The sequence below is a fragment of the Lithobates pipiens genome, unplaced genomic scaffold (assembly GCF_037356315.1).
Source record: "Lithobates pipiens isolate NorthernLeopardFrog02 unplaced genomic scaffold, aLitPip1_a1.2 Scaffold_23, whole genome shotgun sequence".
Classification (NCBI taxonomy): domain Eukaryota; kingdom Metazoa; phylum Chordata; class Amphibia; order Anura; family Ranidae; genus Lithobates; species Lithobates pipiens.
The window spans coordinates 248,560,176-248,579,815 of NW_027507785.1; the positions used below are offsets into that span (position 1 = coordinate 248,560,176).

General features: G+C 44.5%; 1 protein-coding gene across 2 annotated transcripts in view; it reads right to left on the reverse strand.

Annotated features, from left to right (window-relative positions):
* The window catches only part of LOC143927031 (allograft inflammatory factor 1-like), a 30,308-nt gene extending 11,391 nt beyond the window's left edge, over positions 1-18,917 (reverse strand). The window contains exons 1-3 of one of the 2 annotated variants that reach the window (XM_077451012.1): positions 18,893-18,917; positions 16,552-16,613; positions 14,141-14,207 (exon numbers count right to left, since the gene is read on the reverse strand). In XM_077451012.1, the coding sequence (XP_077307138.1) occupies positions 14,141-14,207; positions 16,552-16,613; positions 18,893-18,902 (139 nt within the window). In that variant the 5' untranslated portion in view covers positions 18,903-18,917. Of the gene's footprint in view, positions 1-14,140; positions 14,208-16,551; positions 16,614-18,749; positions 18,790-18,892 lie in introns of those variants that run through there. The other variant, XM_077451013.1, reaches the window with a different exon arrangement.
* Positions 18,918-19,640: the final 723 nt, after the last annotated feature.

The window sequence follows — 19,640 nt, forward strand, 5'->3', positions numbered from 1 at the left end:
CAGAAGCACAATTTCCTGCTTGTGTGATTGGCTTACCATTTTCCCCAGAAGTCTGCACTAGGATACAAGTCGGATTTCAGGCATCCCCTGCAACAAAAATGTCATTTTTGGAGAGATACTTTCAATAGGAACACATCTAAAGGGATGCAGGCCCAGCAGATTTCCTCATTAGTGTTCTGCAGCAGGACACCTGACAGTTCATCGTGAAACCACTCCAAGTAGGAATCTGCAACAAAGTTCATTATAATGTACATAGATCACCCAGAGGGGAATGTTCCCCCCCACCTCAACAAAAGTGGAGTTACACTTTAAGAGGCTCTTTTCCGGGGGTAGCGCTACAGGTGGAAGTGCCAATCAATCAATGAAAATTTAACAAGTAAAAGGAACCAGCAGCAGATCACAATTTTGGGTTTGTTTTTTTACCTTTTCATTCCCCTCCTCTCCTGTACATTTCATGTTGCCTCGCCATTTGACCTGATAATTAACCCCTTCACTACCCCCTCCTTCTTTGTATGATCTTTACATGCATCTAGAGCACCATTACCACGCTCCATGTTTTAAACTACCTCAATACCAGTATGTTTTTTTCATTTCCAAAAATCGTGTAAAAAAAAAAAAAAAAAAAAAAAAATCACCTTGGGCTATATGCTTTCCAAGAAGGGGTCATGTTGAGTTGTTCGTATTGTTTTAGCTTTTTTTTTTTTTTTTTTTTTTTTTTTTTTTTTTATTTGATATGCTTGATTACAAAAGGGAATACATTTTGGTCATTTAGCCTTTCCCTTTATATAAAAAATAAAAATAAAAATGCAAGTGATTAACAAAGCATTTTTCCATATCTAGAATAGGAGATGTTATGCACACAGACATATACAGTGCCTTGAAAAAGTGTTCATACCCCTTGAAATTTTCCACACTTTGTCAGGTTACAGCTAAAAATGTAAATGTATTTCTTGGGATTTTATGTGATAGACCAACACAAACTGGCACATAATAGTAAATTGGAAGGACAATGATATTTATAAAAAAAATAAATGTATCTGAAAAGTTTGGCGTGCATCTGTATTCAGCCCATTTACTCTGATACACACACACACACACACACACACACACACACACACACACACACACACACACACACACAAACTTAAATATAGTGGAAATAATTGCCTTCAGGAGGTCACCCAATTAGTAAATAGCATCCACCTGTGTGTAATTTAATCTCAGTATAAATACAGCTGTTCTGTGAAGTCCTCAGAGGTTTGTTAAAGAACCTTAGTGAACAAACAGCATCATGAAGGCCAAAGAACGCACCAGACAAGGCAGGGATAAAGTTGTGGAGAAGTTTAAAGCAGGGTTAGGTTGTAAAAAATGATCCCAAACTTTGAACATCTCGTGAAGCACTGTTTAATCCATCATCCAAAAACGGAAAGAGAATGGCACAACTGCAAACCTACCAAGACATGGCCGTCCACCTAAACCGACAGGCCAGGCAAGGGGAGCATTTATCAGAGAAGCACCCAAGAGGTCCATGGTAACTCTGGAGAGGCTGCAGAGATCCACAGCTCAGGTGGGAGAAACTGTCCACAGGACAAACATTAGTTGTGCACTCCACAAATCTGGCCTTTATGGAAGAGTGGCAAGAAGAAAGCCATTGTTGAAAGAAAGCCATAAGAAGTCCATTTACAGTTTGCAAAAAGCCATGTGAAGGACACAGCAAACATGTGGAAGGTGGTCTTCTGGTAAGATGAGACCAATATTGAACTTGTCCTAAAAAGCAAAATGCCATGTGTGACAGAAAACTAACACTGCACATCACACTGAACACACCATCTCCATTGTGAAACATGGCATTGGAAGCATCATGTTATGGGGATGCTTTTCTTCAGCAGGGACAGGGACCTTAGAGTTGATGGGAAAATGGCAAGACTTAAAAATTGGAGTTACTTACTGGTAACGTTTTTCCCGAGAGTCTCAGGACAGCAACCTATGAGACCTTGGCTCCTCCCTTCTTAGGAAACACCACCCAGCCTAGATTTAAAAAAAAAAAAAAAAAAAAAGGTATGGTTCTCCGCCAGCTCCTCGGTTCTTCAAGAGCAACTCCGGCCAGCTGGGGAGACACAAGAACACATCATACACCTTAAAGTGGTTGTAAACCCTTACAAACCACTTTGACCTACAGGTAAGCCTAGATTAAGGCTCACCCGTAGGTCCAAGCAATATCTCCTAAACCTATATGGTTTAGGAGATATTTGCCCGAAAACGGGCACCGCTGTCTACGGCGCATGCGCCGTAGACAGCGGCACGCAGGCGCACTGAGCACGGCATTCTCAGCGACGGAGCTGCCGCGCGTGTCGGCTCCAGTGCACATGCGCGGGAGTGACGTCATCGCGGCTTTGCCGAATGACAGCGGCGGAGCTGCGAGACCCCACCAACAAGATGGAATCGGCGGACTACAGGGGACAGCGGCGACTTCGCTGGCTCCTGTGTCAGGTAAGTGACACATAATGGGCTACTATGCGATGCATAGTAGTCCATTATGCTTTGCAGGGAATGAAAGAGGAAGTAAACTCATCAGGGTTTACTTCCTCTTTAAAGGACTTTTTTGATGGTTCCTGAGTCAGGAACCCAAAAGGAAAAACCAATAAGGCTGGGTACACGGTGCTGTCCTGAAAGACTCCCGGAAAAGACGTTACCAGTAAGTAAGTCCAATATTCCCATATCGTCTTTCAGGACAGCAGCCTATGAGAAGATGAGTGAGCACGTACCCTTAGGGTGGGACTACGGCTTACAGGACTCTGTGTCCAAAGAGCCTGATCCCTTTGCTGACAACAAGATCAGCCTCTAGTGTCAGGTAAAAGGTAGGAGAGCTGAATCACGTTGCCGCTGCACAGATCTGGCGCGGAGTAGCATCAGCTTCTCTGAGATCTCCCTACATATAGGCTTGTCCGATTGTTAACCAATACCATCTTGCCCAAGTACTGCTAGAGATTTTAACCCTAATTTTTTTTTGGAAGGAAACCCCTTATTGACACACGAACTATAGTTCAAAAGAAAGATCCTACGAGGGCCTGCAATGAGTTTGAGCCTACTTGAAACTCCAGACCTAAAGCTGGTCCAGCTGCCGAAATGCCTCCAGATCTCAGGTAAGTGGAGCATAAAATATAATCTTAAGGTATCCCTCTTAGTAGCCAGACCACCCGGTTCCCAGAGCCTTCAGGACAGAGAACCGTGGTCCTTTAACTACTTAAGGACCACCTCCTGTACATATACGTCGGTACTTTGAAGAGGGATATCTCGGTAATGGCAGCAGCTGCTGCCACAACCGAGATATCCCTCTTTACAGGAGGAGGTCCCGTTTACGATAATGGTGGTCTCCACAGCAGGTTCGCCGCGAGATCACCGTTATCGGTGGCAGGAGAGGTGCCACCCCCCTCCCGCCGCTTACCAGAGCCGTCGGTAGCGGCGGAGGCGATTGGGTCCTTCTTGTTGCTGGGTATGGAGACGGGTGAGGCCAAGATGGCCCCCACTCGTCTCTATACCATAGGAGGGCGGAAGCAACGTCAAAACGTCACTTCCACCCATACCTCTTAAAAAAAGGAACATTTTTTCAAATTACTTTTTTTTTTTTTTTTTTATTGCATTTAAAGTCCAAATATGAGATCTGAGGACTTTGACCCCAGATCTCATATTTAAGAGGACCTGTCATTTTACAACCATGTAAAAATAAAATAAATAAGAAAAACATTTTTTCTTTAAAACACCCCGTCCCGACGAGCTCCCGCTCAGAAGGGAACGAATACTTGAGTAGTGCCTGCATATGAAAACGGTAGTAAAACCACACATGTGATGTATCACCGCGATAGGTAGAGTGAGAACAATTCTAACCCTAGACCTCCTCTAACGCAAGACATGCAACCTGTAGAATTTTTTTAAATGTCGCTTATGGAGATTTGAGGGTAAAAGTTTGACGCCATTCCACAAGCGGGCGCAATTTTGAAGCACAACATGTTGGTTATCAATTTACTTGGCGTAACATTATCTTTCACAATAAAAAAAAAAAAATATTGGGCTAATTTTACTGTTGTCTTATTTAAAAAAGTGATTTTTTTTTCCAAAAAAATAATAAATAAATAATAATAAAAAAAAAGTGCGCTTGTAAGACCGCTGCGCAAATATGGTGTGAAAAAAAGTATGACAGCCATTTTATTCTCTAGGGTGTTTGAAAAAAAAAAAAACAATATATAATGTTTGGGGGTTCTAAGTAATTTTCTAGTAAAAAAAATAAAATTAAATTAAATAAAAAAAAAAGGAAGAAGTTTTAAACATGTAAACACCTAGTCTGAAAAAGAGAGGCCTGGTCCTCAAGTGGTTAAGCCAGTGCGATACAATGACAAAGACCGAAGTGTTCTATGCCCACCAGTAAGACTGTGGGTGGGCGAGATGGCATAGTGCCTGGGTAAAATGCCAGCTCTGAGCGACAGCATCTACCCAGGAATGCCAACCCTTTGAATGAATGAATGAATGAATGAAATACTTGTATAGCGCACAATGCGAACTGAATCGCCTCTAGGCGCTGTCTTTACTGGTTTAGGCCCAAAGAGGTTATATTGGAGGAAACCAGAGATCCCAGGGTTAACCGCCCTATAGACGGTTCCTATGGAAGTGCCTGCAACTGCAAGAGGACTCCATTGAGTTTAGTTATAACTTCCATCACCAGATGAGATCTAGTGCCCCTTATTTTCACATGAAGGGCTCTGTTCCTGTCTGGTAAGCGATTCAGGAATCGCCTCCGGCCCAGGACAAAAAGAACAGGCCCCCTGTGGGAGGGATATCGCACAGTCTTGGACATGCTGTCCATTACCCATCACTTGGTGGGTTGCCCGTCCTCTTACTGACCATGCATTAATGCATCAGACAATATTCTGAGATGCGCGACACCCCTTTCAGAAAAGTTCATTCTCTTGAGCATGGAATCCAACAATACCCCTCTTTCTCCCAGGACTAGGCCGGTAAGTCTGGATCTGTGGAAAATAACTGTCTGGAGCGAGCAGAGTGTACTGAACCAAAGCCTTCCAAGAAGCTGGACCCTAGATTTCCCCGGCTTCAAACTGACCTAATGAACAGGAACGCACCTTTTCCACTGCTCTATTCCTGGTCATGGAGAAGGAGTGTACCCCCCCCCCCCCCCTCTTTCTTATGCTCCTGCAACCACCTCCTCCAGAGAAATTTTGTAATGAGAGGGTCTACTGGATTCACCATCCAGGTCTTCTCCCACTTCTTAACAAGTGTTCTAGAAACTTGTGCATCTTTTTTTTTTCCACAAAGAATTTTTTATTTATTAGATTTTGCACATAACAGTTTATACGTTCAGAACAGAAAACAAGAAACATCATCTGCAGAGATTTCAGGGCAGCGGCTTGGAGTGTGCTAATGATGTGGATATTAAGCCCGTTGGAAATCCCTCTTAACATTTCAAAACCAGAAGGGGGTTTACGTTGTCATACTTAGTAGGAGAAAAGGTAGAAGAGTAAGTGAGGAATGAAGAAGCAAAAAAGAGAAAAAAAGAAAGAAAAAAAAAAAAAAAAAAAGAAAAGGGGGGGGGGGGGGAAGAAAGGGGGAAGGGGGGGTGTACGAGCAGGAAGGGAGGATAGGTTTTAAAGAGGGGGGGGAAGAATATTGAAAGAAGAGGGAAAGGAGGGGTGGGGAGAATAGGGAGCAAGAAAAGAAACAGGGGGATGGAGAAGGGGGAATGTAAGGCATAATTGCTATCAAGGTCTTATGCCCATAGGATACATGATCCAGAGCGGGCCAACCACCTCGGTATATTCTGGCCACAACTAATGTTCAAGTGCCATAAGTCTGAAAGCGTTGCGTAGATTTAAAGTGGAGCCAGCAGGCCCATTTTTGAATACGTTCCTGAGAAATATGGACTAGTTCTTCCATTTCCTCTATCCTGGAAATCCTCACAAACCATTCGCCTATTGTTGGAGTGTGTGTAGTTCGCCAGTGCACCGGGATGCATAATCTCGCCGCGTTACCATGTGCATGGCGAGGGACTTATAGTACTCAGATTTAGTCAGGTGGGTGTGGTGCAAGAGGTACTGTGCTGGAGAATAATCTAAAGTATAAGTGGTTATGTGGGCAATAAGCTCATGCACCTCCTTCCAGAATGGCTGGAGGCATTCACATTCCCACCATATGTGGAGCATGGTTCCTTTCGCCTTCTTACACCTCCAACATGTATCTGGAATGGAGGAGGAAAACTTATGTAGAAGTGAAGGAGTCCTATACCAACGCGTTTCAATCTTATAACAGTTTTCCTGGATGGCAACATTAAGAGATCCCTTATGGACGTATTCATTGATAAGGGCCCAATTATCGTCTGCGAGAGGTACCTGAAGGTCACGTTCCCAAGCTACACGAGCTGGGTCCGGATAACTAGGGACTTCATCCATAAGTATCTCATAGATACCGGAGATCAGGTGTCTTTGTGGGGGGGGGAGGCGCGTGCAGATCGACTTAAATGGAGTCAAGCGTCTTGTCCAAGTCTCTGTCGTCGCCTGAGTGGAAAGAAAATGTCGGATCTGTCTATATATCCAGAATGGAAAGGAATTGGAGGGGGACGTCGCTACTAAATCCTCATAGGAGCGAGGGGCTCCTCGGGCAAAGAACTGATGAGCCAGGATCTCCTCCTGTGGCCACGCCTGTTTAAGAAAAGAGGATGAGATACCCGGTGTAAAGCCGGGGTTCCCCCTTAAGGGTGTCAGGGGACCGGGCACAGAGGAGAGCGCAGCTGATTTTGTTGCCTTTCTGAAGGCTTCTAAAGATGGGTAGATGATTGGGTGTGCCCCGACCTCTACAGGCCAAAGTCGGGAGGGAACCCAGGGTAAGGACCTAAGGGGGAAATGCGTAAAAGATTTCTCCAGTGTCACCCAGAGCTTACCCGCCTCATGAATGCGCCAATCGACAAGTCGAGTAAGGTGGCTCGCCAAGTAATAGTTATAGAGGTCTGGTAGCCCAATACCACCTCTGAGTTTGGGGCGTGTTAAACGTGTATATTTAATGCGCGGCGGGGAATTCTTCCATATAAACAATGATGATGCTGACTTGTATGTTGCAAAGAAGGATACTGGGAGGCTGATGGGGATGCATTGGATAAGATATAGGAGTCGAGGTAACACTATCATTTTCAAAAGGGCTGACCTGCCGAACCATGAGACATTAAGGTTCCCCCAATCCTTCAGGTCTTGCTGGGCTTTTTTCAGGGCTATCAGGAAATTTTCATTGTATAGGTTAGTCAATTTTGTTGTGATTTGAATGCCTAGATACAGAATGGCTTTCTGATTCCACAGGAAGGGAAAGGATTCGTGACACTGTGCTACTTCTGTTACGGGTAGGGAGACATTTAAGGCATGGGATTTCGCATAATTAATCTTTAGGTGGGACAGGGTTCCGAAATGTTCTACCTCCTTCAGCAGGTTAGGAATAGAGGTAAGGGGGGAGGCGAGGGACAGCAGAATATCATCCGCAAAGGCAGCTACTTTGTATTCCCTATCTTGTATCCAGAGGCCCTTTATATCGGGATTCTCTGAATTTATTGAGGAAGGGTTTTAATATCAGAACAAAGATTAATGGGGACAAGGGGCAGCCCTGGCGTGTTCCGTTACCTATGGAGAAGGCATTCGATAGGTGGCCATTAACTCTTACACTCACACTCGGAGAAGAGTATAGCGCTGAGATATGAGCTAGCATGCGAGATTGGAGGCCCACTGCCTTCAGGGTCTCGTGCATGTAATCCCAGGCCACTCTATCGAACGCCTTCTCCGCATCTAGAGACAGGAAGAAACCCTGAGTGTTGGAGGTTTAGGGCTCTGATAGTGTTGTCCCTAGCCTCCCTTCCCGGGACAAAGCCTACTTGATCCAGAGAGATAAGATTGGGTAAAAGTGGGGATAGTCTATTCGCTAGCATTTTGGCATAAATTTTGATATCTACGTTCAAGAGGGAAATGGGTCTGTAGTTCTGTACTCGTGTGTTGTCCTTTCCTTCTTTCGGTATAACCGTAATGTGGGCCTCTAGCATGCGTCCAACTGAGATCTTAGGGTTTGCCATAGCGTTAAAGGTAGTTATTAGCTGTGGTGACAGTACGGCGGAAAAGGATTTGTAATATTGTAGCGTAAACCCGTCAGGGCCCGGGCTTTTTCCCGCTTTCATCTGCTTTAATGCGGTCTGGAGTTCCTCCATGGAAAGAGGCCGCTCCATGTCTGCAGCTTGTTCACCTGAGAGAGCATTTGGGCAGTATTGAGTTAGAAAATTCCTAATGGCCACTGTCCTCTCAGTTATCCGACTCGGGTTCTGGGTGGTGGGTTGTAAATTGTACAGTTTTTTGTAGTAATTCTCAAAACACTTTGCAAGGTCTTCATTTTTAAAGCAGGGTGTGCCCTGTGGACTCTGGATCTGGTGTATGGTGTTGGAGGGTCTAGAAGCTTTCACTACTCTAGCTAATAGTCGACCACACTTATTGCCCTGCTCGTAAAAGACTCTCTGATGAAGAACATAGCGACGTCTTGTGCGTTTCCCCAACTCCTCCAGCAGCAGGGAGCGTGTGCGAGACAGTTCTTGTAAGGAGCGCTGTGATTGAGAATGTTTATGTGAGGCCTCCAGGTGTTTAATTCTGTCTATTAGTTTTAGTATAGAATCCTGGTGATTTCTCTTGACTTTCGCTGCTTGTGTTAATAGCTCCCCCCGTATGACACACTTGTGTGCCTCCCACAGAGTGATTGGGGATGCAACTGACGGGGCATTGTCTAAAAAATATTCCCGGATTTGGGATTCTAAGCGTGTGGCAAACTCCACGTCTTTGAGTAATGCAGAATTTAATCTCCAGGTTTTAGATCGCGGGGCTGAGTCTGGAAAGGTCAGGGAAACCGTAATAGGGTGGTGGTCCGACAGGTATATTGGTTCTATCGTCAAATGTGTAAGGCATGTCAGGTCAGGTTGAGAGAGGAAAAAGTAGTCAATGCGGGAATATTTTTGGAATGGGTTGGAATAGAAGGTGTAGTCTTTAACCGTGGGAAACAACAAACGCCATGTATCGTGTAGTTCTAGGTCCTGTAGCCGTAGTTTAATTTGTCGGAGGGCCCGGTAGGGCAGTGAGGAGGTGCCAGATGAGGTATCAATGTCCGGGTTCAGTGGGACATTAAAGTCACCTCCAAGGAGGACTATGCCTTCCTTGAAAGAGTGTAGAAGGTCACAAAGCTTTCTAAAGAAAGAGACTTGACGTTCATTCGGGGCATAAATATTCGCTAATGTTAGTGGTTTTGAAGCGTAACGGCCTTTAATAAACACGAACCTGCACTCCGGGTCTACTAGCGAGTCTGAGATTTGAAAGGGTGCGTGCCTGGATATTAAGATAGAAGCTCCTTTAGTTTTTGCGGAGGGGTTTGAGGAGTGGATAGCTGTGCGGTAAACATGGTTAGTGAGCTTGGGAATGGAATTTGAGCGGAAGTGGGTTTCTTGCAGAAAAATAAACTGAGCTTTGTGTTTAGTAAGGGCGGACATAACCTGCGATCGTTTTTCGGGGACATTTAGACCCTTAACATTGAGCGACACACACTTCAACGAGAGAGGACCGCGACGTTGCGGGTCCATCTGCACGGTATGAGGAGATTCAAGAGTAAAGCTACGAGCTTCTATGGACACTCGTTCAATGTATAAGGAAGTGCCTCTCTATACCGAGGTGGCTGTGCTGAGGGGTGGGTAAGTGTGACTAGTGGGGAAGGGGTAGGGCAGGTATCAGAAGGGAAGAGAGAAGGGGAGGAAGGTTAAAAGAGAGAGAGAGAAAAGAAGAAAAAAGAAGGGGGGGGGGGGGGGGGGGGGGGGGAGGAAAGAGTGAGAAAGAAAAGACAGTGAGGACAAGAAGGAGGGGAGGGGAAACAGAAAGAGTGAGATGACCCAAAGGGCGAGGATAGAGAGAAAATAAATAAAAAAATGGGAGAGAAGAAAGATAGAAAAAAAGAGGGGGGGAAAAGATCGTGAGCACCACGAGGTGTAGATCAAAGAAGGTTACCAGAGGTGGAGACGGAAACACCGCTCCACCTGAGAGAAAAGGTGCTGGAGGGTCAGCGGTCCAGTTTCGTAGATCCGCTGCAGGGGAACACCGAGAATGACTGGGCACATCTGCTTCCGCACTCTAGAGGAGCTAGAGAACAGTAGCTGAGTGGGGAACAACAGGGCGTAAGACAGGGAGGGGTAGGGGAACCAGGTTTAACAATATAAGATACACCCAAAACTTTCAGTACAAAAAGCAAGGCACAAAAAAAAAGGAAAAACCAGAAAAAATTTGATCAACATTGTTACCATTATTACCAGCCTGCAAGTGTCATACAATAAATTGCAAGAGGAAAACTATACTGCGACAATTAACTGCTCTCAAGAGGAGGTTTGATTCTAACCCCCAGAACATCGTCTAGCCAGTGGCCCCTGCAAAGGGAAAGAGTAAAACTAAAAAAAATAAAGATAAAAAAATAAATAAACGAAAAAAGAAGGGGGGGGGGGGGGGGTTTCAGCCGGATCAGTAGTGGGGCTGGAGTGGAGTCTTGGGGGGGGGCGGGTAATATACCCAAATGCGTTCATGGGAAAACAATCAAGTCCGTCCTGAGCTCGGCTGAACCAGTCAACATGGCTCTGGAGGGAAGCGAGTGTCCTCGCCCAGCGATCCTGGGGCTTTCGGGACAGGGGCAACGGGTCCAGATCCGAGATTATACAGAGATCTCTTAGAAATTAAAATGTACTACAGCTAGTAGGATAGGGGGCGTAGGGGAGGTTATCACCGTAGTATACCAAAAAAAAAAAAAGAAAAAAAAAAAGAAAAAAAAGGAAAAAAAAAACATTAGGACTCTCAATCCCTCTCCTCCTCATCAAGGCAGGGGCCCTGTAGCCGAGATCCCTCCCCCACAGCCAGAAGATAAACAAAAAAAAAAAAAAAAAAAAAAAACTCAGACTTATTTTCCCCCTTCACCTCCCTTTCCCCCTTACAAAAAAAAAAAAAAAAAAAAAAAAAACACATCCATAGGTTGATAATGCTTTGGTGTGTAGATCTGCATGTAGGCCAGAGGAGCCCTTTACACCTGTGATCTATTCCAGAATGGGCCTGTATTGCTAGATGTACAATATTATTGGTGTACCCCAATATGGGAGTGCTTGCAGGTGTGGGATGGGGCAACATTCAAGCACCATTGCATCATCAATCCATGGGGTATGCAAGACCCAAAAGCTCCATTACACATAAGCAGGTGTAGCTATATATGAACAGGAATTCGTAGATAAAAAAAATAAAAAAAAAATAAAGAGAAAAAAGGGGCTCAGTCCATGTAGCATACAACACAGAGTTCTGTAGTGAATACATATAAAGATAGCACCAGGGGGGAGAAAAAATAAAATAAAAAAGAAGACCAAAAAAGAAAAAAAAATAACAAAAAGAAAAATAGGATAAAATAAAATAAAAAATAAAAAAGGGGGCGGGCCCAATCCATGCCAGTGCTTGTTCTGCAAGATCGCGGCCGTCTGTGTGCCAGTGACTGCGGCCTGTGCCAGCCTGTGTAGTTTCACTGGAACCAATATCTTAATGGCAGCAGATATGGAAGGGTTTTGCTCAGCAATGGGATGAGGTCAGCTGGCTTCAGCTCAGTGGGGAGTTCAGGAGTCTTAAGCAACATTCAAGGGGTCTTGTGCATACAATCACCTTAGTCTCTCTGTGCTACTATGAGTTAAAGTACTATTAACAGCCTTGTGATCAGGATAGCGTGGCCTCTAGGGTTAAGCGGATAACGTCACCATCTCGGTTGACAAAGGGCTGGCTAGAACAAGCAGGCACAGATCAACAGCAAAAGTCATTAGTACGCACTTACAGGCAGGCAAGGTTTATGGACCTGGAGACAACTCGCGCTTCCTAGCGATCCCTGTGAGGGGTCTCAGGAGGTCCCGGTGTGCGGTGCTGTGGATCCCGGCGGGATGCATGAGCCTCGGGTGAAAAATGATCCGGTCCTCGACGCCTTGAGCGGTGTCTCTGTGCTTTCGGAGAAGGGCTGTGTGACACCGGTCGCCATGGTTCCGACGGGAAATGGAAAGCACACCAGTCCGGAAGCTCCGTCAGGGGTAGATCAAGTTGTTCACAGAAGGCTGCCAAGTTATCCGGCGAATGTAGAATAGCGGTGCGACCCCTGGCGGCCGCCGAGAGGCCGAATGGGAACTTCCACCGGTATGGAATGTTGCGTGATCTCAGTTGGTCCAGCAGAGGGCGAAGAGCTCTCCTATTCTGAAGGGTAGTTGGGGAAAGGTCCTGAAAAAGCTTAACTTCAGTACCATTATGTAGTATCCGGCCCCTTTCCCTAGCCTTCCGTAGTATTTCTTCTTTTAGTGGAAAGTTTACAATACAGCATATTACGTCTCTGGGGGGCTCCCCATCACGAGGTGGGGGTCGCAAGGCCCTATGGAGCCTCTCCATCTCGATCGGCGAGTCCGCCGGGCGATCCAGCAGATCGTTAAAGATGGCACATATTGTTTGTGGCAGGGAACCGGCCTCCAGGCTCTCGGGTACCCCCCTGACTCTCACATTGTGCCTACGTCCCCGGTTATCAAGGTCCTCGACCTGGCGATGAAGGTCAAATAGGTAGGCAAGTTGGGAATCATACGTGCGTTGCACTTGTTTTATAGCAGCGGTGTGTAGTTGTGTGGTCTGTTCCACGTCATCTAGTCGGGTAGCCACCGCCTGAATGTCTGTCTTAAGGTCGAGAATGGCTGCCGAGAGAGTACTGGTGATGTTGCTAGTAATGTCGGCAGCTACCTTCTGCAGGTCAAAGAGGCTCACCGCGGGTGTCGAGCGCCTGCTTTGGGATTCTCTTTCCTCCGACAGTGAGTCCGAGCCGTGACTCGGAGAGTAAGGGCCTGAGGCCTGCGCAGCCTCGTGGTTATCAGAGCGGAGGGAGCGGAACAGCTCGGGGATATTGCGGCCGAGCTGCGTTCCGGTCTCCTTCGGTGTCCGGGAGGCTGAGGTACTCCTATTCGACTTACCCATGGTGGTAAGGTGCAGCCGTTCCCCAAAAGGAGCAGAATTCAGTCCTCAGAGTGCGGGAGCTCTTCACTTAAGCGGCCATCTCCGGACCCAGCCAAGCCACGCCCCCGACTTGTGCATCTTACTAGGGTCTGGTCACCTGAAGGCCTTTAACCCTCCATGATGCCATACAGGGGGCCACCCCCTGATATTAAAACCCAGAGATCCCCTGTTTAGTTTCCTATATCAAGTGCATACAGGTGATTTGACCATCAGGCACCATCCGGCCATCAACCCTATAACAACAAAACACTAGTGAAACATGCAGGGTGCTAGCTTGGTTGGGATGCAAACGCATGACCTCAGGATTTAAGGCACAGTTTAGGTGCCACACCTTCAATGAAAGCTCTTTCCTCACCTTTTGTGTGTCGGCCAGAAGAACCTGAAAACCCCTGCCTGAAAATTTTAGGCGAGCTGGTTTGCTGGTCCTACACAGGCAAAACGTTTTCACTGTAGTGTCTATAGTGCATGTGGAAAAAATTAAAGGGGTATGAATACTTTTTCAAGGCACTGTATTAGCCGAAAACTGCTATACCAAAAAAATCCCTGGTGCTTTTCTGAGCCCATGGAGCTACAGGCGCTGCGTACAGCCACCAATACAGGTGAACGCCCATACTCTTGTAAATGCCAATCGCTTCTGCATTTACCCTCACATACTGTGTGTTACTGAATGTGAGAGTGGCTCAGAGAAATATGCTATACACCCGTGTGCAGGTAATGCCGAAGGGATTGCTATGAGCACAGCCACATAGGTCATTCACTTGTATTGGCACCTGAGGTTTCCTGGGCACAGGAAAGCATTGGGATGTTACACTTGAAGAGTTTTCAGCTAATAAAAGTTTGCATGAAGCTTCATCTTAAAAAAGAGGTTGTCATCGGTTTTGCTTCGCACCTTTTATGAATGTTTACTAGGTGAAAGAGTTCATATGTTTATGGACATTATTGGCCATTTGCAAATATGACATTGATAATTTATGGACACTTATTAGTTTTATTATTAACTATAAATATTTAAGCTGAAGGTCACTTACTTTTCAGTTTATCCAGTTTAACTGCTAGGTTTGTAATGTCTTTAAAGGCTTCATCCTCAATTAATTCCTATTGTGTAAAGAGAAAATGAAAATATCAAGTCATTCTCAGCAAGGCAGTTATGCATGCATATGTCTTAAGTAATCATAGGATTGGCAAAGTACAGCACTGTGCAAAAGTGTTGGACAAGGTGTGAAAAATTATTTAAATTAATGCAAAAAAAATAAAATAAAAAAATAGAAGCGTTAGTTTATTTTTTATCAATTAACAAAATGGAAAGTAAATTAAAAGAAGAGCAATCCAAATCAAATATTTGGTGTGAGCAACTTTGCCTTCAAAACAGCATTGATCCTTCTAGGTACACTTGCACACAGTTTTTGAAGGAACTCAGCAGGTAGGTTGTTCCAAACATCTAGAAGGAGAACTAACCACAGATCTTCTGTGGGTGGATTTGAGGCAGCCTACTTCTGTCTCTTCATGTAATCCTAGGCAGACTCAATGTTGAGATCAGGGCTCTGTGGGAGCCAAACTGTTACTTCCAGGACTCCTTGTTCTTCTTTATGCTGAAGATAGTTCTTAATGACATTGGCTGTATGTTTGGGGTTGTTGTTTTGCTGCAGAATAAATCTGGGGCCAATCACACACCTCCCCGATAATATTGCACGATGGATAAAGATCTGCCTGTATTGGTATTCAGCATTGGGGACACAAATGATCCTGACCAAATATCCAACTCTATTTACAGAAATGCAGCCCCAACTTGCAAGGCACTGCCACCATACTTCACTGTTGCCTGCAGACACTAATCATACTGCTCTCCAGCCCTTCACAGACAAACTGCCTTTTGCTACAGTCAAATATATGATTATGTTTATCCCTAAAAATAATTTGAAAAAACAAAAAGTTATTTAGGCTCAGTCAAATTCAAAATTCTAACCATAACATACAAGGCCATTCACAACATCACCAACTTCATCTGTAGATATCGCCCAAATCCTCCCAGGACCTCTTGCTCTCTAGCTCCCTTGTTACCTCCTCCCATGCTCGCCTTCAAGGCTTCTCCAGAGCCTCTCCCATCCTCTGGAACTTCCTGCCCCAGTATAACCGATCAGCCCCTATCCTGTCCACCTTTAGGAGATCCCTGAAAACCAATTTATTCAGGGAAGCCTATCCCATACCCATCTAACCCGAGCCACCCCCATCAAATCATTCTCTGCAGCCATTACCTTTTGTATCACCCCCCCTCCCTTTAGAATGTAAGCTCTACGAGCAGGGCCCTCCTGTACCTTTTGTATTGAACTGTACTGCAATTGTGTTGTCCCCCCCTATACATTATAAAGTGCTGCATAAACTGTTGGCGCTATATAAATTGTGAATAATATTAATAATCAGTCCAGAGCACCCGCTGTTTGTGAAGGGCTGCAGAGTGATACAATGATTTTCTGCAGGCAATAGTGAAGCATGGTGGAGGTTCCTTGCAAGTTTGGGGCTGCATTTCTGCAAATCGGCTTGGAGATTTGTTCAGGAACAATTGGGTCCTCAAAGCTGAAAAATACAGGCAGATACTTTTCCTTCACTTGCTGTCCATAGGAAGGGAGAGGAAATCCCTGGTTGTCACATTAGAAGATTTCCCCTCTGTTAGGGCCCTTACACACTGATCTGCTTTTAAGTTTGTTCCCATTGACCAAGGTTCCATTCGCACCTAGGCGTTTTGATCGATTCTGCCCACAATTCCAAAACACCCCAATCGCGGTGCGATTTTGCCACAATAAATCTCACTGCAATCGCAGCAAATCGCAACATGCGATGCCGTCACCCAAAAGAGGCTCCTGGTCATTTTTTCGAGCAACAAACTTTGCGCATTGCAGCGCTATGTATCACCACAAAAGTCGCACCGCGATTGGGGTGCCATTAACAACTAATGCAAACATATGGAACAGTGGTCAAAATCACGCGATTCAAAACGCCTAGGTGTGAATGGAGTCCTAAAATCAAAAGGTACCTTTTTGGCAAGCTTTTTTTTTGGGGCAGCATGCAGGACTTTTCATAGCACAGCGCACCTGCAGTGAGAACAGTTACATAGATAGGGGAATAGCTTTCATGTGCTTTATTTACTCTTGAAGAAGCACCAGTGTGAAAGGGGCCTTATTATACTGGTGGCAACCCAAAATTTGGAGTTTTTTTACTTTCACTCTTGGTGATGATAAAACGGGACTAAGAGGGCGATTCTCCCAAACAGGAGACATAGACAACAATAAAAAAACTGACAGGTGTTCTAACCTGTCTTCATTCTGTACAAATCAAAATACAATTGTTAGGGCAAATAGTGGTCATTATGGCTTATTGAGTTGAGCTTTATGTCCATCTAAAAGTTATGCAGAAAAAAATAAAATAAATAAAAGTTAATACCAACCTTATTAATAAAATGAATGTCCATTTCCAATTTTTCACGAGGTTGTGCTGACAATGTAAAAACTAAAATAAAACAGATACGAGTTCTTACAACTTTGTGACTCAATGTATGTCCACATCAGTCCAGTGTCACCGGTCCTCATCTCCCTATACAAAATGCAAGTTTAAAGAAGAGAGGTCTTGTTCACCCAGGAAAGCGTATCATACCAAGTTTGGGCGAGGGCCCCCATTTCATAAAGTAGTATATGTGGGATGGCCGCTGCAGGCTCTGGATGCAATAAGTAAATTGGTGGGGTGTCCAAAGGATCCCTTCACCAATTTGTGACAACATAGGAGCACAACTGGGAGGCAGGGACAGGGCCATGTCACTAACAGAAAAACCTTCATGACAAAGTCACCAGAGCTTTTACTGAAAATTGTAGAGTTTTAAAGATTAAAGATTTTCGCAATCAGTTGAAACTAGGATTTTAGGGATTGGGTTTATACTGTGCTTTACATAAACTTTAAGTAGGGTTGAAGTCCTACAACGATCTATACTGCCAACAGCATCTATCTTTAATTTTAATGTACAAACAGGAATTACAACGTACTGAATATTTGCAGCAGCATTTTTAAAGGTGGTGTGCTAGGATTAGTCAAAAAACTTGGACAAAATTAACGATGGGCCCCTGGAGGGGAGAAAAAAAAAAAAAAAAAAAAAAAAAAAAAAAAAAAAAAAAAAGGGGGGGGGGGGGGAAGGGAAGGGAATTCACAGGTATTGAAGCATGAAGACTTGAATAACAGCAAGGCAACTAGCATTTTCCAGATGAAGAGGTCAGTAACAGCAGCTTTTTTCTATGTCTCTCCAGACAGGTTTCCTTTAACTACATAGAAGATTGAGTACTATCCGTGATATTTTTTAAGTTTATTTTTGTTTTGAACATACAATTTTTCAGGACAAGCTTTTGGGGCATGTCTCCTCCTTTAACCACTTCCCGACCAGCGCACGACGATGTACGTTGACAGAATGGCACGGGCAGGCATATTGGCGTACAGGTACGTCCAATATTCAATGCCGCCCTGCCATCGGGAGCGCGGCGCCAGCGGCGCACTCCCGCGCTGGTCGGGACCCCCGTGAGTCCGGTCGCGGGATCCGCGGACTCGATCGCCGCGGGCATCCCCGCGATCGTCTCACGGAGCGGCCGAATGGAGGAAATGCTGTGTAAACAACATTTCTCCATTCTGCCTAGCAACTAGTGACGCTGATCTCTGCTCCATGTGATTGGAGCAGAGATCAGTGTTCACTAAATGAAAGCCCAACCCCCCCACAGTTAGTAACACACCCCTACACTGCCACCCACTGGTTAACCCTTTCACTGCCAGTGTCATTTACACAGGAATCACTGCATTTATATAGCAGTGATTACTGTATAAATGACAATGGTCCCAAAAATGTGTCAAAAATGTCCGATGGGTCCCCCACAATGTCGCAGTCACAAAAAAAAATAAAAAAATAAAAATATCGCTGATCGCCGCCATTACTAGTAAAAAATAAATAATAAAAAATTATTAATAAAAATGCTATAAAACTATCCCTATTTTGTAAACGCTATAACTTTTGCGCAAACCAATCAATCGCTTATTGCGATTTTTTTTACTAAAAATACGTAGAAGAATACGTATCGGCCTAAACTGAGGGAAAAAAATGTTTTTTTATATATTTTTGGGGGATATTTATTATAACAAAAAGTAAAAAATAATGCGTTTTTTTTCCAAATTGTCGCTCTATTTTTGTTTATAGCGCAAAAAATAAAAACCGCAGGGGTGATCAAATACCACCAAAAGAAAGCTCTATTTGTGGGAAAAAAAGGACGTCAATTTTGTTTGGGAGCCACGTCGCACGACCGCGCAATTGTCAGTTAAAGCGACGCAGTGCCGAATTGCAAAAAGTGGTCTGGTCTTTGACCAGCAAAATGGTCCGGTCTGCAAGTGGTTAAGGTCCAAGCAGTGGCGATTCACATAAAAAAAAAACACAACAACACACACCCCCACGTATAAGGGGACATACCCCGAAAGCTTGTCCTGAAAAATTGTATGTTAGCGCAAACACAAAAAGTATCACACAGTACACAAATTTCTCTGTCACAATTAAACTAATACGGCTACAATCACCTCAACTTTAAATACATACAAAGGTTGAAAGTCATAAAAGGAACTCACTTGATGGAGCACATTAGTGGTCACAGAGCAGAACAGAACATAAAAGGAAAAACAGAAGTGTTCACACATCTTTATGCTGCCCACAGAATTATGTGTGAAAGACGTGAGCACACAGCAGAGCAATAAAAGAGCACAGCACTCACCAAAATCCATGGTGAAAAGACAGCACGGCCCTCTGGAAACACCCATGTTTAAGTAATAAATTACACCTGTTACAACATGAGAGCAGAATTTATTTTAACCAGCTCAAGAAAATGGGTTCAAAATGATGGCCAAATGTGTGTTGTTTTGTTTGTTGCTTTTTTTTTTATTTGAAGATTAGTATGTACTTGTATTTTGCAAGGCTTTGTCATTGCTTTGCATGCAATTATTATTTCACTCATAACATCTTATTTTATCTCTATTGTTTTCTACACATAATAAAATCTAATAATGCCAGCAGAAGCTATTTATAAAGATATAAACATACGTGTGTTAACTGACTTTAAAGTGAATGTAAAACTTAACAATAATCTTCTCTTATTTGCTTCCCGTTTAGGTCCCTTTCACACCTGCGGACTGTATTAGAGTTGTTACCTCATCCCTTTAAAACCGAACACATATTAATTACACAGGTTCTGTGGCTGATTAACCACTTGCCGCCCAGCTCTCGTTCTGGGTGGACGTCATATGACGGCCTCCCAGAACGACCAATCTCGCGTACCTCCGGGGGCGCGCAGTGCGGCGATCACGGCCGTGCCATGTTGGTAGGATATGGTGCGACCCCGATCTGTGTAAAGAGCCACGGCTCTCTAACCATATGATTGGCTGTGTCCAATCACAGCCGGTCACATGTAAACATGGAGATGTCTGTAATTGTCGCTCCTCACCTCACACTGACAGAGTGTGAGA